This window comes from Schistocerca nitens, chromosome 5 (assembly GCF_023898315.1).
Source record: "Schistocerca nitens isolate TAMUIC-IGC-003100 chromosome 5, iqSchNite1.1, whole genome shotgun sequence".
Classification (NCBI taxonomy): Eukaryota; Metazoa; Arthropoda; class Insecta; order Orthoptera; family Acrididae; genus Schistocerca; species Schistocerca nitens.
In genome coordinates, this window is record NC_064618.1 from 481,975,797 (window position 1) to 482,001,490 (window position 25,694).

The window sequence follows — 25,694 nt, forward strand, 5'->3', positions numbered from 1 at the left end:
CCTCGGCCCGCGCCAGAAAAACACCTCCTTCCGGCGCTTCCCAGAAACGGGCGCAAATAGCTTGTCCGGCGCATGCGGCTACACGCGTCTCGCCGTGCTCTGCCCTCCCGTGCCTTGGCCGTCACCTAGCGGACACAGTCGCTGCCCGCCGACCGCTGTTGGTGCGGACTCCTCTTCTGTTGACGGCTGAGAGCATGTCGCAGATGGTTCAAATGGCTCTGAGCACTATGGGACTCAACTGCTGAGGTCATTAGTCCCCTAGAACTTAGAACTAGTTAAACCTAACTAACCTAAGGACATCACAAACATCCATGCCCGAGGCAGGATTCGAACCTGCGACCGTAGCGGTCTTACGGTTCCAGACTGCAGCGCCTTTAACCGCACGGCCACTTCGGCCCATGTCGCAGAGTCACGCCGAGGTCATCACGTAAAAGTGACTACGAGCGAATGGCAAGAGAGTAAGGAAGTGTTGTAAGATTGACCGACCACAACACATTTATTTAAATATTTTGTGTGGGCGGTGTTGAAATTTGGCAGGGTTAAGAAATGCACTTTAAATACACAGCTGTACTGTTTCTGTTGAAAACAACCGATTTCGGTCCAACATCAGACCGCCTTCGGGTCTCTTCCACCAAAGGGAGAAAACCAAATAACAAGTGTTTACAATGTGTAACCATCGAGTATATAGACGGTGTTCCTTAACTATTCGCTCAAATTAATGCAGGATATAGAGAACATAAAAACAAATATGTTTCGACATGGAGCATTTGGTCTCTGATGCCAACTTGTAATGCTAGGGAACATTTTGTTAGTGATTCTGACACTGAAAACTGCTCTTTGTACGGATGCTTGGCTCTGATGTGTCCTTGGAAACATACAGATTTAGTCGCAGTCATTACCGCCTTGTGATAACAGTGAACATGAAGCGGTTTACGTACACTGAAATGGCTGACATACATCTGGTATACGGGTCTGTGAATGAAAATGGACGAACTGCAGTGAGACGGTATAGACAGCGCTTTCCCAACCGGCGGGTTCCACAACAACGAACACTCGGACGTCTACATCGCCTGGTATCTGAAACAGGCACTCTCCGTGCAAGTGAGCATGATAAAAGTCGGAATCAAACAGTGCGAACTCCCGAAATGGAAGATGAGATGCTGCGACGCTCTATCTACAAGTACACGACGTATTTCACACATCCTTGGCGTCAGACATAGCCTTCTTACATGACCAGAAATTTCATCCTTTATAGCTTCAGCGCTTGTCAGCACTAGCACATGTAGATTTTCCCAAATGCGTGCACCCATAATATTCGGCCCATGCCCTATACACCGACGAGGCTTTGTTTAATCGCGAAGGCTGTTTCAGTATACACAATTTGCATGTTTGGATACACGTAAGTCCACAACATACTCGATCCCGTGTTCATCAACAGAGCACAAAAAGGTACTTACAAATGCAACTAATTTGTCCATTGTCACAGTTGAAATGCCAAATGTAGCTTATTGAATCTTCCATTACTATTATTAACTGTTGATAGCAGTTACGCCTTGACAACATCAGCGACGGTTATGACCACCCTGTTCTCACATTTTTAACTGAGAAGCCCAAAGACGCTACGATGGAAGTCCCAAACATTCCAAAGATACAATGACGATCGATTTAGTCACAGATATAAATAACCTTGAAGATCAGATCAGAAGCTCCAGGAGTCTGTTGCACATAATGCTGCGGTATATAGAAAAGTATACTAAAAATTATACTGATATCAAGGAAGACCTGCAAAAGACGAACGATTGGCGCCTTGTTTGACACTTGATCCTCAACGTAAACAGATGTCTTGTATTGCGCATAAATAGGAGAAAAGATACGTTATTGCTGAGCAGTCACTGAAAGCAGTGACATACATTAAATAGCTTGCAGAAATGTTTCGAACATTTTAAGCAAGGAGTATACCGTGTGTGGATTGAAGTGAGTGCTATTTTGAAATCGACCGCCATTAATTGAACATATTTTCTAAGTACACAAATTTACTGCTTCATTCTCATGGTTTTTCCCCAGAGCTCCTACATTTTTTTTCCACCTGCAAGAACGTCATATTTCTAGTGAATTTCTTGTACACAACTGCTGAACTGACGGAATATTTTGAAACGTGCAACAGTATAAGGATGGAGCTCATGGAACAGAATCTGTCACAAATTTGCCTCATCAAATAGTCATAGTAATGCGAAGTCTCGTTTCTTGCTTATTACAACTATACGACCCAGATGTGCTCTACTCGATCGATAAAAGCTTCTTGCATCGTGTAATATTAGCTTCAAAATTTCCACTGAAGATGTTCCAACCAGTTATATTGCAAGAATGCCTAGCTGAGGATCTACACGTAGAGCAGGTACCGACAGTTTTACCCAAACAGTAACGTATTGCGCGTTAGTAGGCGAAAAGACCAGTTATTTATGATTACACAATTGCAGAACAATAAAAGAAAGCGGTTACAACCGTTAAAACCTAGGAGTATCCGTACGGAAAAATTTAAAGTCGAACGACCACATACATAAAACTAATCGAAGGACCGGCGGGCCGGCCGGAGTGGCCGAGCGGTTCTACGCGCTACAGTCTGGAAACCCGCGACCGCTACGGTCACAGGTTCGAATCCTGCCTCGGGCATGGACGTGTGTGATGTCCTTAGGTTAGTTAGGTTTAAGTAGTTCTAAGTTTTAGGGGACTGATGACCTGATCAGTTAAGTCCCATAGTGCTCAGAGCCATTTGAACATTTTTTGAGGGACTGGCAGATGGCGAACACACAAATTGGAAGGATTCTTAGAGGTAGCAAGTAGCACTTTCTACCGATTACGTGAGCATTGCTCGTCAGACTGGGATCCTTACCAGACAGAAATGACACAAGAAATAAAGGGTATAAATGATATATAAACGAGACCCAAAGAAGAGCCGCGCCTTTTGTCTCAGGTTTGTTTGGTAAACGCGAAAGCGTCCCTGCGGTGCTAATCCAACTTCAGTTTTACACACTACAAGAAGGGTCTCACCCACCAGTACATGGTTTACTGTTGAAGTCTGAGAGCACACATTCCTAGAAGAGTGGATCAATATGTATATTGAAAAAATGCCATGAATGTAAAATTGGAGAATTAGAACTGACACGGAGAGCTACCAACAATCGTTCTTCCCGCATAACATTCGCGACTGGAGCAGGAAACCGGGAAAGAAACAATAGCACACAAAGTACCCTCCGCAGCACACCAGAAGATGGTACATATAGGTGCTCGAGACGCCCCCCCCCCCCCCAACCAAAAAAAACTGCTTAACATAATACCGTTTCCGTTAAATACTGTAGCTCTCTTACTTCGAGATTAGGGGCTAAGTCTGTAGTGGTGGCTGTATCTGGATGTTTAGTCGGCCTGTCCGCTACGCGCCCCGGAGATCATTAGGGCGACTGCCTGGGGAGCAACCTGTTGTGCGGGGCTCCCTCGCTGTTTACGGCAGTGGCTCGCTGGGGTGTTGCTGTCACAACTGGCACCGCGCAGCGGGGAGCGCAGTCGCCCCACACAATTACCAGCCACTCTTTCCAGGGGGAAAACAACCCCGACTGACACGCTTCTACTTGCTCTTTGGTCTTATCTTCCCCCTCTCACACCACAGATTTGACTTCCCGAGTTCTGAGATACGTGACGCAACTGCTAAAGTACTGGACTAATGTTTAGGAGGAGCACCAGTCAAACCCGATACGCTTATTCTTACTTCTGCCCTTACAAAATCATTTCAAAATATCGTTAATTTCTTCACACTTCAGTGTCCGTCTTAGTTGGCCTTACCTCCCTACATGCAACACTGACGTTATCTTTCAGGACACATTATTTTACTCTTTTCGTAATGTAGCCCGTAACGTTACTTCTTCAACGATCCAGATTTTTATTTCCGCCCACGCTGTCAAATTCTTATAAAACATGTTTCTCTTATATTTTTCGAGCATTCCAAATAGCTCTCCTGTCGCTTCCATTAACAATATTTATTGTTGGGTAATGTACGTATGTAGCCCCACAGTTACTCTTCAGCATCGTAGCTTGAACCACGCCGAACAACAACGCTCACACACCGTCTACAGATTTGCCGTTAAATTCTGAATTATGACGCACGCTATGGTTATCAGGAATGTAGCTGCGAACGTACCTCGATTGGTTGCTTCATCATGTTGACTTATTTCGTTTAGCTCCCCAAGCAGTCTGACGCTTTGGTCGTATCTTCACTCGGGCGATGTTTTCCTTAGACATATCAATTTGTCAACAGTGTGAAACTCGCAGCAGGCATTGCGTTAGTCTGTCGGAGGTGTTCCCTTGTGATGGAACTGCAAATGTGATTGTAGGACACACTTGTCGGCAGTTGTGACGGCCACGTAGAGGAAACGTTGCGTAGAGTCTTACCACTCGTTGGGCAGAGTGTGTTCGTTACCGGAGATGTGTCGCCACACGCCAGACGACCGAGAAGTCGTGTTATCGTTGTTGGCTTCCTGTTACTTCACTTCCGCAGCGTGCATCTTCAGTACCTGCAAGGGCCTCGCTGTTGCGGTAATAGCGTTGTGAAACAAACCTACTTTTTTTCAGGTGTGATAAAAAGAATGTCCTAACAGGAACCCGGCACTTGTGACAAAGTACTGTAATGTCCTTCCGATTCTAAACGAAAAACAGGTCACAGATTAAACGTAGCTAGCCATTTGAAAATATGTTTACTTATGTGACGATGAAAATGAATGGACGTAGTTTTCTCGTACGATGTTCTAAGAATCATGGATGAAGGGAAACAGGGAGATTCCTAGATTTCCAGAAAACGTTTGACATAGAGCCCTACAGCAAACTGTTGACGAAGGTTCAATCATATGGAATAGGCTTTTTGGCTGTGAGAGTCTTGTGAAAACATTTAACCACAGAAACCAGTACGTCGTCTTGGACAGTGTGTGTTCATCAGAGATAAGCGAAGTTTGATAGCACTGCTCTTGTTCTTTATATACATAAACTATCTGACAGATAGATTGAGCAGCGATATTGCAGTTGTGTCGTTGAGTAACTGTAGGAGGATGCAAGGTGAGTTAATATCTATTCCGTGTGACGAATAGCTTGCTCTAAATGTAGAGAAATGTAAGGTATTGCAGATGAGCAGACAAAACAATCCTGTACTCTTCGAATATAGTTGTAGCGCTGTGCTGCCGACACAGTTACATCTACTAAATATCTAGAAGTAACTTTGCAAAGGGACTTGAAATGGAACGAGCGGTTTAGATCGGTTGTAGGGAAGGCGAATTGTTGACTTCAGTTGATTAGGGGAATTCTAGAAAAACTTAGCTTATCCATAAACGAGAGCGTGTCCATTCTCGAATACTGCTAGAGTATTTCGGATCTCTGTAGGGTCGGATTAAAGGAAGACATCGAAGCTATTTAGAGGCAGCTGCTAACTTTCTTACTGGTAGGTTTGGTCAACCAGCATTTAAGACTGACGGCAGAGTGATTGTGCTGCCACCTATTGAGACACCAGTTAGAAGCTATCGATAGGGGGAGGTGAAACGAGCCGCCACGGCTCAGTGGGAATTGTCAGAAGAACGGCAGCGGATTTTCTCAAAAGGTTACTGTGTAACTTTAAATATCCGTATTGTCTATGAAACTATGCTGCAGCCTCGATTGTGTACTTCACCTAAGGCCAATATGGATGTATAAAAGCGAAGCATGCAGAATGTCTTATTCCCACCCACTCCGTAACTAGATAAATGTAACAAGAAAGGAAACGACTCGTAGCATTATGGATTTTCCCCGGCCGTGCACTGAACATAGAGATCTGAAGTAATGTCATGGATGTAGATGTTGGAATCTCTCAAAACCAGACGACCAGCCTGTCGTTAACTGAAATATCCCAGATTTTTCTCTATGCATTCGAGCACTCTAATGTATTAATGTATTAATAACGGCCCTGCATCGTTAAGTGTTAAAAGTGTGTATTTTTTTCATTTTAATCATTAAGTAACGTTCTGTATATGGAGGTTCTTTGATCCGAAATGGCTATTTTCTTTCGTGGCTGGATTTTTTACTTCGACTCCTGTGAAACAGAGGAAATGCCAAGGAGGACCGTTCTGGAGAACAGTTTCGTAGTGGTTGTGTGCGTAAAGTAAAACAATTTTTCCTCCGAGTGATGGGGAAGTAGGCGATACGGAAGACATCCATTCGAGGAGTCATCACCGATGAATTTGTTAGCAGGCTTTAAGAATCTCGTGGGTCGCTTCCACCCTCTACGTGTTTTCTTCGCTCGCCGGATACTCTGTCTGTGTGTGTGTCCCTTGCCCGGCCTGCCATTGGCCGGTGGCGCTCTAACGCCCTCTGTGATTGGCTTGTTGCAGGGGAGAACTCGCGGCGTGGCCCCTACCAAAGCGGTGGTGTGCAACAATTAAAAGGTAGGTAAAAGCTCGGGCGCCCACGGCTCCTCCCGGGGGCTTTTAAGAGCAATACAATTAACCCCTGCGCCCCGTTTATTAAGTTTGCTCGCGACTGGTAATTCTGTTTGTCTGTCCTCAGCGGCTAACGCAATATCGCAGACGGCGACGGAGACATTTTTTTTATCCCTCTCCTCCACGTCTCTCCACACGCAATTAGCAACGTAATGGAGTTTGGGCGGGTTCCGCACCACTTGCGGCCGATGGCGCTCCGCTGGCGATTCGGCCAACGGGCGACGCAGCTGGCGAGCTCTCCGCCGTTCACTAGGGCAAAGTAATCGTCCCCCCCCCACCCCCACCCCCCAGTTCCTTCTGCTAGTTTCTCAACATTCCTCAAAAGTCGTCTCACGGAAAAAGATTATTGCCCAATCCCAAGGAGTTTCCAAACTCTGTTGCCGTATACGAACGCATGCAGACATCTCAGTGAACTTCTCTATACTGCACTTAAAACTTCAGCAAGTCCTTTATCCGGTAAACAGGGCGATTCATTTTTTTGGTGGTTAAACGAGTCTCTTTCTTGACACCGAATCTTGATTTTTTCATGGTCCTCTACTGTTCAAGGAAACAGAAAACCTTAGAAGTAATTACTTTTTCTAATTATTATTAATAAGAGTAGAAACAGTGATGGTGATAGAGGTAGTATCGTGTAGGTGGTAATATAGCATAATTTATGTAGTAATCTGCAAAAGGATGAGTACAGCTGAGTTTAAATTTTAAGTGACAGACTACAATGCGATAAATAAATGTTCAAGAAACACCGTGAAAAGCGAGTGCAAGACACCAGTATAGTATACATGAGGAATATTAAGGAAAATCTAGCTAGGTGTACAACGATAAATAAAGTATGATTTTTCAGTTTGATTTCTATAGTACAACCTGTGTTGAAAAGAAATAAGGTAATACTGACACACTATTACGAATGTTGGCGACAGTTTAGAATTAATTTACTTCAGTAGTTATACGAGAGCATACTGTTATAAGTAGGTGATAAAAAAACCAAATTACGAGTACGTCCTCGTGTTCAAGAAATATGGTAGACTCCTAAAAACCGAAGGAAAACTTTTATTGCGTACATTCATCTGAAACGCAACGCTGATGACTTGGGCACGAGCAGATTTGATTTTTGCCGTTATTTCCTTGTCAAACGTTCTCACTGTATTCCGTATTTTATATTTTTGCGTATACTATTCAATTTATTTTCGGCACGATAGTTTATTTTCTTCAATTTTTATTTTTTTGTAGCTCTGAACATAAGCTACATTATCGATTGCATAGGAAATGGTTCTTTCGCTTTCTGTTGGTCGGCTACATCAGGAATAACGAAAGAAAAGAAAAAAAATGCGCTTCTGGCATCGTCGACGTAAATACTTTGTTGCAATGAGCTCCATTAGTGATGAAGTTGTATTTGCATTAAGTGATTACAAGATAGTATTTTATTGAGTGCACTGGAACTGAAGAATCTAAAATAGGTTGAAAATCTTTTGACTTGTTCGTAATGTTGTTCACGTAGAATAGATGCAATCTCGGTTTTGTAACGTTAGATTGTCGTTGACATGGGTGTGCCATGTACATTATTCCCCACATACGGCAAACGACACTACTGTATATTCTTTCCACCTGCCTGTTTTTCTGTTTGATTTTATATTGAAACATGTTTCCTTGACGGATCCGTGGCTAACTGAGCATGGATTACTTCTGGTAAGGGAAAGGAGTAAGAGGATAAGGTGAGAATCAATAAACGGTAGAACCTTATTGTGATCTGTAGTAGTTAAGCGCAGCGGAGTTTCGGATTAACCTTAATCATAACATGCTTCAATCAGCCTGCAATGCCACTTCGTAGATTCAAGTGTAATATTATTTTGCTTTATTATTCCTAGGTTGTATCAGCGACGGTAATATAATACAGCTGACACAGCCGATGAATGTTCCTAATAAGATGTATACTGTCTGTCCTCTACAAGCGCTCCAAACCTATTACATTGCAAACAATTGTAGTTGATGTATATTTTCCTGCGAGAGACATAAAATAAATTTGTAGGAGAGAAAGAGAAAGAGAGAGAGAGAGAGAGAGAGAGAGAGAGAGAGAGAGAGAGAGTTGCATTCGGCACTTTCTCAGTGTCTAGCACAAAGCGAACGAAAGTTGGTGTACTACGGAAGAGGAGATACCGGACAATTAAAAAGAGGCGCGTACACAAGACGTAATGGTACAATCTGCTTGACATCACTCATTGCTGATCTTCCGTTGCGTCGTTAGCCGACGGACTTTTTACCAGGATAGTCATGGAGGGACCGCATTCTGTCTGCGATGAGCACTGTTTCGAACTACACATCAAAGTGCTTTCATGAAAGAATGAGCCCTTGTTTTAAAATAATACACTGTGTTATGAAAAAATGTCCCGTTGATGTTGAGGTCATTCTAAATGAAGCATTAACGTATTTTAGTAAGATGGGGGAAGAACTGTGCGTGATCTCACTGAAACAGTCATCTTGGGATTCGACTGGATTGGTTTTAGTGGTATTACTGAGAGTTACGTGAATGAAGAGTAAGGTTTTAATCGACTCGGAGGTGCCGGCCGGTGTGGCCGAGCGCTTCTAGGCGCTTCAGTCTGGAACCGCGCGACCGCTCCGGTCGCAGGTTCGAATCCTGCCTCGGGCATGGATGTGTATGGTGACCTCAGATGTTAAGTCCCATAGTGCTGAGAGCCATTTGAACCATTTGACTCGGAGGTAGCAGATTCGAATCTTGGCGGAGGGAATAATCATCATTGCCCGTATGTGGCTGGTGAAGAGAGGATAGGTGGTGTATAGGTGCTGCTCATCGGACATTGCGCCAGTATCCTCGGTTAAATTCCAGACCTCTCTGCAGTATCGTGGAATGAGGACATCCGACGCTGTTGATGGTATCCGTGCATCGGAAGGAAAGGCTAAGCTCGGGAGTTCCTTGGTCGTATTGCAGCAGACGAGACTATGTGCCCTTCCTTCACACAGTCAGCAGTAACACAAAAGCGAAACAAGAGCGCCATACGCTTTCGTCACAGTCACCAGCAATTTGCGAAGGGAAGGTGTCAATGTGCGCGAGGAAGGGAAACCTTCCCAAGTAGGCGGCTCAATCTACCCCAAGGCGTTTGCTGGCCGACTTGCCATACGACTTCCTTGCGCCTAATCACAGCGCGCTCTCTCTCTCTCCCCCCTCCTCTCTCCCCCCTCCTCTCTCCCCCCTCCTCTCTCCCCCCTCCTCTCTCCCCCCTCCTCTCTCCCCCCTCCTCTCTCCCCCCTCCTCTCTCCCCCTCCTCTCTCCCCCCTCCTCTCTCCCCCCTCCCCTCTCTCCCCCCTCCTCTCTCCCCCCTCCTCTCCCCCCTCCTCTCTCCCCCCTCCTCTCTCCCCCCTCCTCTCCCCCCCTCCTCTCTCCCCCCTCCTCTCTCCCCCCTCCTCTCTCCCCCTCCTCTCTCCCCCCTCCTCTCTCCCCCCCTCCTCTCTCCCCCCTCCTCTCTCCCCCCCTCCTCTCTCCCCCCCTCCTCTCTCCCCCCTCCTCTCTCCCCCCTCCTCTCTCCCCCCTCCTCTCTCCCCCCTCCTCTCCTCCCCCCTCCTCTCTCCCCCCTCCCCTCTCTCCTCGCCCTCCCCTCTCTCTCGCCCTCCCCTCTCTCTCCCCCTCCCCTCTCTCTCCCCTCCCTCTCTCTCCCCCTCCCCTCTCTCTCCCCCTCCCCTCTCTCTCCCCTCCCCTCTCTCTCTCTCACCCTCCCCCCTCTCTCTCTCACCCTCCCCCCTCTCTCTCTCACCCTCCCCCCTCTCTCTCTCACCCTCCCCCCTCTCTCTCTCACCCTCCCCCCTCTCTCTCTCACCCTCCCCCCTCTCTCTCTCACCCTCCCCCCTCTCTCTCTCACCCTCCCCCCTCTCTCTCTCACCCTCCCCCTCTCTCTCTCACCCTCCCCCCTCTCTCTCTCACCCTCCCCCTCTCTCTCTCACCCTCCCCCCTCTCTCTCACCCTCCCCCCTCTCTCTCACCCTCCCCCCCTCTCTCTCACCCTCCCCCCTCTCTCTCACCCTCCCCCCTCTCTCTCACCCTCCCCCCCTCTCTCTCACCCTCCCCCCCTCTCTCTCACCCTCCCCCTCTCTCTCACCCTCCCCCTCTCTCTCTCACCCTCCCCTCTCTCTCTCACCCTCCCCCCTCTCTCTCTCACCCTCCCCCCTCTCTCCCTCCCCCCTCTCTCCCTCCCCCCTCTCTCCCTCCCCCCTCTCTCCCTCCCCCCTCTCTCCCCCCCCTCTCTCCCTCCCCCCTCGCTCCCTCCCCCCTCTCTCCCTCCCCCCTCTCTCCCCCCTCTCTCCCTCCCCCCTCTCCCTCCCCCCCTCTCCCTCCCCCCTCCCCCCCTCGCCCCTCCCCCTCTCCCTCCCCCCTCTCTCCCTCCCCCCTCTCTCCCTCCCCCTCTCTCCCCCCCCTCTCTCCCCCCCTCTCTCCCCCCTCTCTCTCCCCCTCTCTCTCCCCCTCTCTCTCCCCCTCTCTCCCCCTCCTCCCTCTCCCCCTCCTCCCTCTCCCCCTCCTCCCTCTCCCCCTCCTCCCTCTCCCTCCCCCCTCTCCCCCTCTCTCTCCCCCTCCTCCCTCTCCCTCCCCCCTCTCCCCCTCTCTCTCCCCCTCTCTCTCCCCCTCTCTCTCCCCCTCTCTCTCCCCCTCTCTCTCCCCCTCTCTCCCCCCCTCTCTCTCCCCCTCTCTCTCCCCCTCTCTCCCCCTCCTCCCTCTCCCCCTCCTCCCTCTCCCCCTCCTCCCTCTCCCCCTCCTCCCTCTCCCCCTCCTCCCTCTCCCCCTCCTCCCTCTCCCCTCCTCCCTCTCCCCCTCCTCCCTCTCCCCCTCCTCCCTCTCCCCCTCCTCCCTCTCCCTCCCCCTCTCCCCCTCTCTCTCCCCCTCCTCCCTCTCCCTCCCCCCTCTCCCCCTCTCTCTCCCCCTCTCTCTCCCCCTCTCTCTCCCCCTCTCTCTCCCCCTCTCTCTCCCCCTCTCTCTCCCCCTCTCTCTCCCCCTCTCTCTCCCCCTCTCTCCCCCCTCTCTTTCCCCCCTCTCTCTCCCCCCTCTCCCCCCTCTCTCTCCCCCCTCTCCCCCCTCTCTCTCCCCCTCCTCATCCCCCCTCTCTCCCCCTCCTCATCCCCCCTCTCTCCCCCCTCCTCATCCCCCCTCTCTCCCCCTCCTCATCCCCCTCTCTCCCCCCTCCTCATCCCCCTCTCTCCCCCCTCCTCATCCCCCTCTCTCCCCCCTCCTCATCCCCCTCTCTCTCTCCTCCTCATCCCCCCTCTCTCCTCCTCATCCCCCCTCTCTCTCTCCTCCCCCCCTCTCTCTCCTCCCCCCCTCTCTCTCCTCCCCCCCTCTCTCTCTCCTCCCCCCCACTCTCTCTCTCCTCCCCCCTCTCTCTCCTCCCCCCCTCTCTCTCCTCCCCCCTCTCTCTCCTCCCCCCTCTCTCTCTCCTCCCCCCTCTCTCTCCTCCCCCCCTCTCTCTCCTCCTCCCCCCTCTCTCTCTCCTCCTCCCCCCTCTCTCTCTCTCCTCCCCCCTCTCTCTCTCTCCTCCCCCCCCTCTCTCTCTCTCTCTCTCTATCACACACACACACACACACACAGTCATTTTTTTCTATTTCTCTGTGGACACACTGTCTGCATATAGCTAACATACTTGTGTAGATGAGAAGGGGAAACCTCCTGCTTTTGGTATTTTCTTTTGCTCCAGAAAATGATGATGGAAGGGGGAGGGGGCGGAGGGGCTGCGGTATTCAGTGTTTTCTTCTTACTCACGGAATTACTACACAGTTCCACCTGTGCCGCCGGGCATAAAGTGCAAATCTTACTTCCTTTAATTTGAAACCTATGCTTATCTACATATTGTTCGTCCATATCACCCATAATACACAGAGTACCTTTTTTGTTTTCGTGTATTCTCTCCTGGTATCGGTACGGAGGAGGCAGAAAGATGGAGTCGCGGGGTACACATTCCTCCCCAATTCGTATTGGGGGGGGGGAGAGAACCTTTGTCACCCACTTCCTTCACCTTCACCTTTGCATTTGCTATATCTTCTTTTACCAAGACTCATAGTTCATCGTTATGTTCTTGTCATTTTATCTCCTATCGTCTCAGTATTGACCCGAGCGACTGCACATTAATCGTTCGTTGATTATTAAGGTAAAGGGACTAATAACCGCCCTGTTGAATCCCGTATCATTAGCACCATCATTATTATTATTATTAATTGTATATTTCAAATCTTGACACCTTCACCAATGCATTGCATGAGGAGGGACTCGCACCGGTGACCTCCGCTTTTCGAGACAATGTACTATCTTGAGGCGTATGCTTAATTCACGGGTGGGGGGGTGGGGGAGAAGGGGGGGGGGAACTATAAACCATCAGTAAAGGGCAAACTTAGGTATGGATGTGGGATTATTGTCCGCCAGCTGTTGAGTGGCTACTGACGAGATGTTAAGCTGTGATTTGAAGTGCGGCACCACGTCCTGGCTTGTTCACTGTAGTCGTCATAGTGAAGGCCCCTGTAGGGTGACAAAACTACGACCTGTGCGGCGTACGGAGTCTCGGATGAGTGCGCGCTGGCAGCCGAGACGCGGTCGCGTGGCGTGCTGTGAGCAAGAGCAGCGCAACTCTCGGTTTCTGCGGCAGGAAGCGCTGCCGTTAGCGGCGCCGGAAACCCTGGGGCGGCCAGCGCGCGGGCCGCGCCTAGCTCCCGTTCTGCGCCGCCAGGCTGGCGCACACCTGCGCGTGCGGGGCGTGCTCTGTCCGTGGTCTCGTGGCGCTGCTATCGCACGCTGTCTGATCAAAAGTATCCGGACTGACTGCTAGACGTCGCGAGAGGCGGCGAGTATTGCGTTGTCGGTAGAGGAGCAGTAACAGCATAGGAGAGCTCAATGACTCCGAACGTGGACTAGTCACCTGAGTAACAAATTCATCAGGGATATTTCAACTCTTCTAAAGCTGCCCAAGTGCTGGTTTAGCTGTGGTTGTTCATTCGCCTTTCCTCTTAACAAATACGTCAGCAAGACCAAGCAAATCTCATGTACATATGGACAGCGATTGTCGGGGGATATGGGGGGGGGGGGGGGTATAAAACGTGGGATCCAAAGTGTTATCAGCAGACCTGTTAGCACAATGATTGTGCATAGTCTCTAACATATAGTCTATTAGAGATTATACAGGGTGTTACAAAAAGGTAAGGCCAAACTTTCAGGAAACATTCCTCACACACAAATAAAGAAAAGATGTTATGTGGACATGTGTCCGGAAACGCTTAATTTCCATGTTAGAGCTCATTTTAGTTTCGTCAGTATGTACTGTACTTCCTCGATTCACCGCCAGTTGGTCCAATTGAAGGAAGGTAATGTTGACTTCGGTGCTTGTGTTGACATGCGACTCCACAGTACTAGCATCAAGCACATCAGTACGTAGCATCAACAATTAAGTGTTCATCACGAACGTGGTTTTGCAGTCAGTGCAATGTTTACAAATGCGGAGTTGGCAGATGCCCATTTGATGTATGGATTAGCACAGGGCAATAGCCGTGGCGCGGTACGTTTGTATCGAGACAGATTTCCAGAACGAAGGTGTCCCAACAGGAAGACGTTCGAAGCAACTGATCGGCGTCTTAAGGAGCATGGAACATTCCAGCCTATGACTCGCGACTGGGGAAGTCATCGAAGGTGTGTTCTTTAAATTTTGGAAACAGATGAAAATCAGATGGGGCCAGGTTGGGATTGCATGGAGGATGGCCGATGACAGTCAACCCAAAGCGTCGGTTTGTTGCAGATGTCGCGGCTCTCGTGTGTGTTCTGGTATTGCCATGCTGAAGGAGAGGGTGTTCCATCTGTGGACGAACTCTACAAATTCGAACCTCGATTACAGCACGCTGTTTCTCACGAACCGACACAGTTACGTTACTCAACGCCATGTTCCACACTACAATTCGGAGCCCTCAAGCGACATAGGTCTCCAAATACTTTGACATGAAGAATAAATACACTCCTGGAAATTGAAATAAGAACACCGTGAATTCATTGTCCCAGGAAGGGGAAACTTTGACACATTCCTGGGGTCAGATACATCACATGATCACACTGACAGAACCACAGGCACATAGACACAGGCAACAGAGCATGCACAATGTCGGCACTAGTACAGTGTATATCCACCTTTCGCAGCAATGCAGGCTGCTATTCTCCCATGGAGACGATCGTAGAGATGCTGGATGTAGTCCTGTGGAACGGCTTGCCATGCCATTTCCACCTCGCGCCTCAGTTGGACCAGCGTTCGTGCTGGACGTGCAGACCGCGTGAGACGACGCTTCATCCAGTCCCAAACATGCTCAATGGGGGACAGATCCGGAGATCTTGCTGGCCAGGGTAGTTGACTTACACCTTCTAGAGCACGTTGGGTGGCACGGGATACATGTGGAAGTGCATTGTCCTGTTGGAACAGCAAGTTCCCTTGCCGGTCTAGGAATGGTAGAACGATGGGTTCGATGACGGTTTGGATGTACCGTGCACTATTCAGTGTCCCCTCGACGATCACCAGTGGTGTACGGCCAGTGTAGGAGATCGCTCCCCACACCATGATGCCGGGTGTTGGCCCTGTGTGCCTCGGTCGTATGCAGTCCTGATTGTGGCGCTCACCTGCACGGCGCCAAACACGCATACGACCATCATTGGCACCAAGGCAGAAGCGACTCTCATCGCTGAAGACGACACGTCTCCATTCGTCCCTCCATTCACGCCTGTCGCGACACCACTGGAGGCGGGCTGCACGATGTTGGGGCGTGAGCGGAAGACGGCCTAACGGTGTGCGGGACCGTAGCCCAGCTTCATGGAGACGGTTGCGAATGGTCCTCGCCGATACCCCAGGAGCAACAGTGTCCCTAATTTGCTGGGAAGTGGCGGTGCGGTCCCCTACGGCACTGCGTAGGATCCTACGGTCTTGGCGTGCATTCGTGCGTCGCTGCGGTCCGGTCCCAGGTCGACGGGCACGTGCACCTTCCGCCGACCACTGGCGACAACATCGATGTACTGTGGAGACCTCACGCCCCACGTGTTGAGCAATTCGGCGGTACGTCCACCCGGCCTCCCGCATGCCCACTATACGCCCTCGCTCAAAGTCACATACGGTTCACGTCCACGCTGTCGCGGCATGCTACCAGTGTTAAAGACTGCGATGGAGCTCCGTATGCCACGGCAAACTGGCTGACGGCGGCGGTGCACAAATGCTGCGCAGCTAGCGCCATTCGACGGCCAACACCGCGGTTCCTGGTGTGTCCGCTGTGCCGTGCGTGTGATCATTGCTTGTACAGCCCTCTCGCAGTGTCCGGAGCAAGTATGGTGGGTCTGACACACCGGTGTCAATGTGTTCTTTTTTCCATTTCCAGGAGTGTATGTCGAATGTTAATAACGTTTATTCTATTTAAAAAGCATTAAAGAATTCTCACATAAAAATTCGGAGGCATTACTTTTCAGCACGCCCTTGTATTCTGTGACTTTTCAGGATACTCGAAAAGAGATTGCTCGTATTGTATATCAATGCTATCGTGAGTTGTTGATAAAAAATTACACTCATAGGAAGTTTTGTACCAGGTTGTTATGTGTGACAGATATTTGTAGTGATAAAATGTAATAATGAGACTGCTAAGTGATGCCGCGTTAGTTGTGCATGAGTTATTTATTATTCACCGTGCAGGGTAAAAACTGCTAGATATATCTCAATGTTCTTCAAATCTGGTAGGAAGCCAGCAGTGCTAGAGAATATAACATAGTCATCTGTCATTCGCGGCCGGCCGGTGTGTCCGAGCGGTTATAGGCGCTTCAGTCTGGAACTGCGCGACCGCTACGGTCGCAGGTTCGAATCCTGCCTCGGGCATGGATGTGTGTGATGTCCTTAGGTTAGTTAGGTTTAAGTAGTTCAAAGTTCTAGGGGACTGTTGACCTCAGATGTTAAGTCCCATAGTGCTCAGAGCCATTTGAACCATTTTTCGTCATTCGCGTAAAGTTCTAGCTTCTCCGTTGTGTTCGTTTCCGTCTGAAACCACCTGCCTCTCATTGGGAGAATTTGAATAACGGTTTTCACTTGTTACTCAGAGAAGATCGCTGAATTGAAAGATAAATTAAAAAAAAAAGCATGGAGCGTGCATAGTATTTGATTTTTGTTGGTATATCCCCTTAGCAATGGAAACATTGTAAACTAACAACTGTTTTTTCCATTTTATTGCAAAAAATAAAATCTTCTCCGAAAACTAAATTGATCTTCCCATTTACACCTACACGCTTACCCTGCAATTAACACTTACGTGTTTGTCATTGTGTTCTCAGAGCTGTTTTCAAACTTTTTCTCGACCGTTCTGCTGTCAGATACAATGTGAGGAAAAATGAGGGTCTAAAACTTGCGTGTCAGCTTTGATTTCTCATATTTTATTACGATGGTTATTTCTCCGTATTTAGTTTGCAAAATACCTTTGGGAGCTGGAGTAGAAAGTCGCTGATTGAAATTTCGTAAAAAGGTCCCACTGCAACTAAAACGGCCTTTGTTTTAATGCCTGCCTTCCCATTTCGCTTATCATACCCATCGCTCTCCCCCCTGTTTCGTGATACTGTAAAACAAGCTGACAGTCTTCGGCTTTCTTTAATGTCCTCCGTCCATACTTAAATATGCCATACCGCTCAGCAATACTCCGTAAGATGACAGACAAGCGTAGTGTAAACATTAATTTATCCATTTTACTGATTGTAATAAGCATAGTATTGGCAGTCTCTTAAGCAGAATTGTTGTCTGATCGAAGTGTTCCGGTAATAAAACTTAATCCTTGATCTCCTTCTCCACGACAATTTTAAGTGATGGTTCGTAATTGTAATCCCTAGATATTTAGTTGAATCGACAACCTGTAAACTTGTAATATTTAACGTGTAACCAAATTTTAACGTCTTTTTATCATTTTGCTATTCGTTTTGACCTTCCACTGACTTCGCTGGAGGGTAAAGGACAGCAAAAAGCCTAAGAGGTCTCATCGTATTGTCTCCTACATCGTTCATATAAATTAAAAACTGGAGACTGGCGAACAGCAGATATCACTTCGGTTTCACTAGCACTTAAGACGCGGATGTAGCTTTGCTTCATTTACATATTTACGGTCGCAGTAGCTGTAAGAAATTCCACGTTATGCAGTAGACACACTTCGAGAAACGCGAATTTTACAAGTACAGCCGGCTCCGTGGTTGAAGTGTTCGGTGCCCTTAACAGACAGGCTTTTATCCTAAAAAGTTTTCGGTAGGTATTTATTTTGTTTTAGTTCTTAGTAACAATGTTCTGGATTACTAAAAGTTCTCTGTTCTTCGATCAATATCTTGAACGTTAAAAACATTCTCTTGCGATTTAGTTGGGCTGGAAAGTTACAGAGAATGTTGAATATTCCGTTGTCAGAAGCGACATACGATCTAATGTTAAATTTATTTAGCGCACGGAGACCAGCGGTCCTAAGTATAACACCTCACAAACTTCAACTAAGAGACGTTCTCTGATTTGCGAACACACAAGTGCGGTCTTCGCGATAAGTTACAGGAAAACTGCAGAGCAGGCATATGTTTTAATTACGGGGTGCTCGCCACCGCAAGCGGGCCCCGGCTTTCTGCGGGGTGCCTCTATTTGTCTGTAGGGCGGGGGACACGTCATTACGCGTGACGTACTGGCGGGCCGCGTCCAAATTACCACTGCCGAGAAAAACACACGTCGGGCTGGTTTCACATTTCATTCTAACAGCTATTCCACCAGGGGCTGATCTGATAGTGGTGTCAGGAGGGGCCGGAAAAAAAAGAGGGTAGGCCGTGGGCGCTAGAGGCCGTTATCCGGCGCCTGTCGGCGTATTTCGTGGCGGCGCGAGGCGCTGACTGAGTTAGGAACTGTGGTGCGCTATCGGCCAGCCAGATGTGATTTACTCTCCGCTGCAGCCCGGCTGCCCCAGGCGTTTTTGCGTCAAGCCGCTGAGGAGCGAAGGCGTGCACACCACACCACACCACACAACACAACACCGCTACCTTTGGGACCTGCTTTCTGACGGCTACAAAACTAACCTGTGACATTCTTCTGATAGGTGTAATTACACCAAAAGTTCCGTTGCCCCGCATACCAGAAACATTGTTTGCATTGAGTTAAGTTCACTGGTACAAATAGGAGTTCCACAAATCTCAGTTCAGGGTTCGCGTCTATTCCCTTTATTACCTTCAAATTTTCATACTTGCAAACAGAGTTAGCACTGAAAGTTCTTGGTAGATTGAAGGTAAGACAGCAGCACAGGCTCATGGCACGACGTGACAGAGTACTGTTTATATGAAATCGTATGAGAAGAACGTACTGCACAGCGCAGTACTGCGAAGCAAAATATTGACCAGCTGGCCGACTGTGACACCCCGTGCGGCGTCGCGGAGTTCCGTTTTTCGCTAGTACGGTAAGTTTTGACATGGGAAACAAAAGTTTGTTTACCAAAATGGCGTAAGACGAGGAAAAGTTAACTGTATGTAACTGGATATCCAGAGTTATGACCTTCAAAATGAACATTATATGAATAGCACCAGAAAAAGCAACAACTGGAAAGAAATTGGCAAGGAAATGGGAGTAAGCATAAATTACGAATACCTGCAAATTACTTTCTTTTTATTTTGTGAAACGGACTAGTAGGTCTCCATTTTTTATGAGTACATGCTTAGTATTACGTTTTTACTAGTTATTTTCTCTTCGACGACATTCTTTTTTACCTTGTCGTTTTTCCAGACCAAACTGTCTTTCGCGAAATTGAAATAATCTTTGAATCTATCCCGTATCTGGATAGCATTATTTACGAAATTGCCTCCTATTTGAGGAAGGTCTCGTAATTGTATATCTTCAGTCTCGTCGTTGTCTAACAACACTATATCATGGGTTAGAAAATAATGCAAGACAGATGTGGCAAGACTCGAGGTCTCTACGTGTTCATTTGGCACAGTATCCCAAAAGCGTTTTGTGGAACTCCTCGGGCTCTGTTAAGTCTGTAATCGTATAGTTTTTCCGATTGATACCAGGAGTAAGGTCCCATCAAGAGGTTTTTAGTTAAAATATTCACACGACTCCAGCTCTCGTGCCTGGTAATTCTTTTGGCTCTGGTATGTTCAAGGTCTGTGTTTCCAGTTTGGTACTAAATCCTCGCATCACTTTTCTTTCCAAGGTCACCGACTTTCACACACACGAATTTATAGTCTTCATCCTCACGTAACAAAGAAAGTATTATCACATCCCCGTTACTTTCATCCATTTTACTCTGAGGTTGCTGAACGACTTACATGTAAAATTTGCTACGTATTCTCGCGCCACTGCAATTCACATGCGGCGTACTAAATAGATCGGCGTTGTGCCGCGCCTCTCTGCTGGAGTGCAGTTCCTCTCAGTGCGATATTATCTTCAGTGTGCCAGGCTGTGACTGAAACCAGGGACTTTTGCCTTTCACATCAAACGCTGCATCGACTGAACTGTCCAGCCCCGACTCGCCACCCACCCTTACATCTTCACTTCCGGCAGTTGCCCCTCTGCTATTTTCCAGTCTTTGCGGGAGGTACCTCCGGAACTAGCACTTCTGGAAGAAAGGATATTGCGGAGCATTCGCTTAGACACAGCCACTGACATTATCTACTGAAAAACTCCAAATTGACAAAACTCATATTTTGGAGAGGACTTAAGATTATATTTTAGGAACTGAGGAATCTTGTAACTTATCTACAGTTCCACAACTTTGATAATAACCGTTCATATAAAAAGGTACTAATTTTGGAGTAGTGGACTTCCATTGGACTTCATTAAAACAAAGTATACATCCGTTTCCAGACTAACATAAGCTCATTTTGTTTCACTGTTTTGTGTTCCGTTTAATTAACCACTACTCTACCAAAAAGGAAGGCGGTCATCAATGAAAGATGGCTGTTTAGACAGACCAATTTTGGTTGGGGACGAGAGTTAAGAGTTGCCGGCGGGGCGGTTGGAGGGGTGGGGGAGGGGGGACGCTCCTCGGCGACTGGCGTGTCACGTGATGCTAGGGATATCTGCAGACCTTGTACTAGCTTTCGGCGCGACATTAGTTGTGCACAGGATGGAACATGCGCCATCACTACCAGATTATAAGTCCCCGATGCGTGGGACAAATCTGAATCCGTGCGAGCACTGGGGCTTCCTCGTGTTACAGTCTAAAGGTCGTACTAGAAGATTAAACAGCTGCTGTCAACACCGTTCTGTTGACAGGGTTCGCCGTCGACTGGACCTGCGGAATGGCACGACACAATGCAGCAAGTCACTCACCAATATAACTCTGGAGCCGACAACAACAACAACAACAACAACAATAACAATCAATCAATCAATACCCTGCTATGTTACTCTGAGCCACCACCTCCATATGACGTACTGAAGCGATCGCCCCAAATGTGCATTTCTGGTTACGCACATCACAGGACGTAGGTAATATGAACGCAGTAACACCGCCATTGGAGGTGCCAACATATGGAAAAAGTTGTCTTGGCCTGACTACGCGCAGTACACATTTATTACCAGGGTGCGACTACATTGAAAATCGCATGAGTCTATGCATCTAGCTTGCCAATAGGTCTCCATGGTACAGGTATTGTCGTGTGGGGAATGTTCACACGGCATGAAACGTAGGCCCTGATACATCTGCCTTCGTCTCTCACCATCGAGAGATGCAGAAAGATCCGAAACAGATGAAAGGCTATGTAGAAACGTATAGGTATTCCGTCAGATGTAATCGAGTATGTGGGTGAATATGCTTCTCTTCTAGTAGCACTGTACCATAGGTCGGTGGAGGAGCACAGCCTTCCTAGTGATTCGAAGAAGTGCGGTCATTATCGTTTTCAAGAAAGATTGTCGAACAGATGCACAAAACGATAGGCTTATGTTGCTGACAGTATTTAGTAGAATTTTGGAAAGTGTTTAATGCTCGGGTATTACGACATTTGTTGAGACCGAAAATCTTCCCAATAGGAATCATCATGGATTCCGAAAACAACGATCGTATGAAACCCAGCACGCTCTACTCTAACACGAGACCCGGAAAACAGCAGACATACCAGCGCCGAGGTTAATGTCACGTTTCTGACTTACAGAAGGCGGTCTATAGTTCCACACTGCCACTTTGTGAATAAGAGCGCACGGAATATCAGACCATCTTTGTGACTGGACTGAAGAGTTCCTGGCAAACCGAACACAGCATGTCATTCTCAAAGGGGAGAAACTTTCAGACGTAAGTCACTCCGGTCGTACTCCAGTGGAGTGTTATGAAAGCAGTACCGTTCACAATTTGTATATAAATGAGCTTCTGGATGACTAGGATTTTCACTAATGTTGCTGTTTTGCTGTTGTACACAGAGAACTCGCAACGCCATCGAACTGCAGCGGAATGCAGGAAGGAAGAGGTGCAGATGTTCGATACTTGGTTCAGGGATGGGCAGTTATCCCTCAACATCAACAAATGTAATACATTACTTGTAAATAGACAGGAAGTCCTATTCTTGTTTGGTTAAACGATTCCAGAATAACCATTGGAAGCAGTCACATCCATTAAATATCAAGGAGTATACATGCTCAGCAATTTAGAGTGAAATGTCCACATTAAACTAATTGCAGGTAAGGCCAATGCTGGACTGATATACATTGGAACAATCCTCAGGAAGTATAATAGACTCAAAAAAATGGTTCAAATGGCTCTGAGCACTATGGGACTCAACTGCTGAGGTCATTAGTCCCCTAGAACTTAGAACTAGTTAAACCTAACTAACCTAAGGACATCACAAACATCCATGCCCGAGGCAGGATTCGAACCTGCGACCGTAGCGGTCTTGCGGTTCCAGACTGCAGCGCCTTTAACCGCACGGCCACTTCGGCCGGCTATATAATACACTCACGAAGGAGATAACTTACAAAACACTCGCTCGACCAATGCCTGAATATTGCTCGTCAGTCTGGGATCCGTACCAGATAGGATCGAGAACGCATAGAGAGCTGATCCAAAGAATAACAGCGTGTCTCGTTACAGGTTGTTTATTTTATTAGTAACTGCGAAATCCTCACGGTGATGCTCAGCAACTGCAGTAGCAGACGTTAAGAGAGGCGTTATGCATCATTATGTGATTTACCGTCAAAATTCCGAGAGCGTACGTTCCTAGAAGAGTCGTGAATATATATTTATTTCTCCTATATTTATCTAGCGAAAAGACTGAAAGTAAAATTAAAGAGATTGTAGTTGAGACGACAGATTACCAACAATTGTTCTTCCTACTGACCATTCGTGAATGGAACATGAAAATTGCTAACTGACAGTTATACTCAAAGTACCCTCAACTGCACACCGTAAAATGGCTAGCGAGGTATACAGGTAGATGTGTGTCTTTTTGTTTGGCTATGCGGCATTCTGCAGGCGACCTGCACTTTCAACACGGTCCATTTCAGAACGGTTTGAGGAACATAGCAGCGATGGTGGTTGTCTCTAGAGACCCGCCCCTCTCCTTAGTTCCCCGCCCCTTTTCCCTCTCGTCCTTCGACCACTTGATCAGAACCCTGTTGACAACAGATGAGACGCTATCGGCGATATGTGTATGTATTAGACGTAGCTCCGGGAATTATTCTTGCGTTGTGGGTGAAGGTTGTGCGCTAGTGGACATAGTATCTCCAACAAAGCATTCATCATCTTAGGGAGTCTATACTACAAAGCTTTGCCCGTCATCTTCAGGTCAAAACCCATTGCTACACGCTGCTAGGTGGGTGCGTTTAATTCAGCTGCTCCTAAGTCTGTGTGGAACGAAGCAGAAACAGTCGAAGGGGTGTACGTTCTATGGGCTCACGTCGAGGGAACCTAGTTTCTACTGCTCGTTAATGACCCGCAGCATCTGTCACTATCGTTTACTGTCCTGACTCAGTATTATTCTCCTTGAACAAGACGAGGCACCGGTAAATTCTGGAAACTTTTAAGTCGTATATTAAGGGAGATGGACTATGAAATTTTTTCGCTTGTGTGTTGTGGATGTCGTTCGTGTGTTTCGTTTACAAAATGTTTACTTCTTCCGGATGGTAGGCTGCATCGTGTTGTTCACCAGACGTCTCTGGATACTGAAGTAAGAGACCCATTAAGGAATAGATGACTAGGATCTTGTTGTATGTAAGAAATATATACGTCAATTAAGGTGACAGATGTACTTTGCGCCGGCCGGTGTGGCCGTGCGGTTCTAGGCGCTCCAGTCTGGAACCGCGTGACCGCTACGGTCGCAGGTTCGAATCCTGCCTCGGGCATGGATGTGTGTGATGTCCTTAGGTTAGTTAGGTTCAAGTAGTTCTAAGTTCTAGGGGACTGATGACCACAGATGTTAAGTCCCATAGTGCTCAGAGCCATTTGAACCATTTTTTTGATGTACTTTGCAATACTGACAGTCTGCATTGCTCATTGGCATCACTGTAAGTGTATACACCGACGGAAAAAAATCGCAACACCAAGGAGGAGTTGTGCGACATCTTGGTAGACGTGTTTCCACACTAATGAAAGATGATGTCTGTTCAGATTTCGCGCCAGTAGCATAAGAGTGGCGTTAGTAGCGCCACTATGAGGATGCAAATCAGGTTTGCTTTAAACGCTGTAACGGTCGTGAGCGTTAGTTACCTTTGAGATTAGACGTGGTGACTTAATGACAGTCCAGAATGCCTTTAAGGCGATAGAGACCCCATTATCAACACTTCACTGAGTTTGAATGACCATCGCCATTTGCCGCTTCGGTGGTGTCAAGCGAGAGCTCATTGGAGGGTAGGTTGGGAGATATGTTTTTTGATAAAATATGGTTCTGCCTCAGTGCAAATGGGAATTTGCAAACAACCTGTCTGCGTGCTAGACATAGTGGACCTACACCTGGAGTTGTGGTCTGGGCTGTGATATCCTATGACAGCAGGAGCACTGTCGTGGGTCTCCAACGCACAGTGACTGCAAATTCGTACGTCAATCATGTGATTCGACCTGTTGAGCTGTCATTAATCAGCAGCATTGCAGGGGAGTTTTCCAACAGTATAACGCTATTCAACATACCGCTTTGTAAACAAACATGCTCTACAGTGTGTCGACATACTGCCTTGGCCTGCTCGATCGCAAGATCTGTCACCAATCGAGGACATACGGAACGTCATCGGACAACAACCCCAGCGTCATCCACAAACAACATTGACGTCCTGTATCCAGCGACAAAACGAAACAGTCATGGAAGTCCACCCTAAAAATTTACAACCGGCACCTGTAAAGCATAATGCATGCACCTTTGCATGCTTGCAATTAACTTTCTGGCGGTTGCACCGATTATGTACTAGCATCTCACATTTTCAATGGCTTATCTCGCCCCTACATTAACATGTGATTTTTGAATGTGAATCATGTATGTTACCTAGACAAATGAATTCTCGAAATTTCATTACTCTAAATTATCTTTTTTGTGTTGCGTTTTTTTTCGTCAGTTTAATTGTAGTCTGTGTGTTTATTTATTTTATTTTTATTTAATGGTGGTTGTGGTTACAGACTGATATGTAGCATAGCACGAAGTGTGTTGTATTTGAAAAGTCGTAGTTTGGTTGTTAGTACTATGAAAATCGTTTTGTTTTTAATATGTTGCAGTTATATTTACGTGTCTGTTGAAAGTCCCTGGCCTCCCATTTAAAAGTTTTTAATGTGTACGAAGGCGTTAAAAAAGACATCCATACTCCCGTGGAGGCCCGCTTAGTTTTTCAGCTGCTGTTTGGGTAATGTGTTCAAATTGTTCGCTACGCCATCATCGATCGTATCTCGAGACTCTTGTACCCGTCAAGTTGATGGCATCATCGATCAGTCGAAGCGGTATCGCGTTGGTTACTAATACCTTCACTTATAACATTGTTGAAAGGAACAGTCGTTTCGATAACTAGAGAGCTGTGTTTAGTTTATTGGGGATATTCTTTAATTAGAAGAAAAATAATTTTAGCTGTTACGGAAGTAGTACCTGTGGTTTCGGCGGCAGCGTGTTTGGCTTCCGCGAGACAAAGAGGTGCGGGCGGGGTCCAGCAGGTAGCCGGTGTTTTGGCTGGCGCCGCGCCGGCAGCATCCGGCCGGGCCCGGCCTGGCTGTTACGCAAAGCGCCGCCGGCGGGCCGGGTTTT

General features: G+C 47.5%; 1 protein-coding gene across 4 annotated transcripts in view; it reads left to right on the top strand.

Moving 5' to 3' along the window:
- LOC126260016 (ETS-like protein pointed) overlaps positions 1 to 25,694 on the top strand; it is an 840,855-nt gene that overhangs the window by 360,982 nt on the left and 454,179 nt on the right. For 3 of the 4 annotated variants that reach the window (XM_049957178.1, XM_049957181.1, XM_049957180.1), the window contains one exon: positions 6,399 to 6,452. The exons of the other annotated variant lie outside the window; for it this stretch is intronic. In XM_049957178.1, the coding sequence (XP_049813135.1) occupies positions 6,399 to 6,452 (54 nt within the window). The remainder of the gene's footprint in view (positions 1 to 6,398; positions 6,453 to 25,694) is intronic. 4 annotated transcript variants of the gene reach the window in all.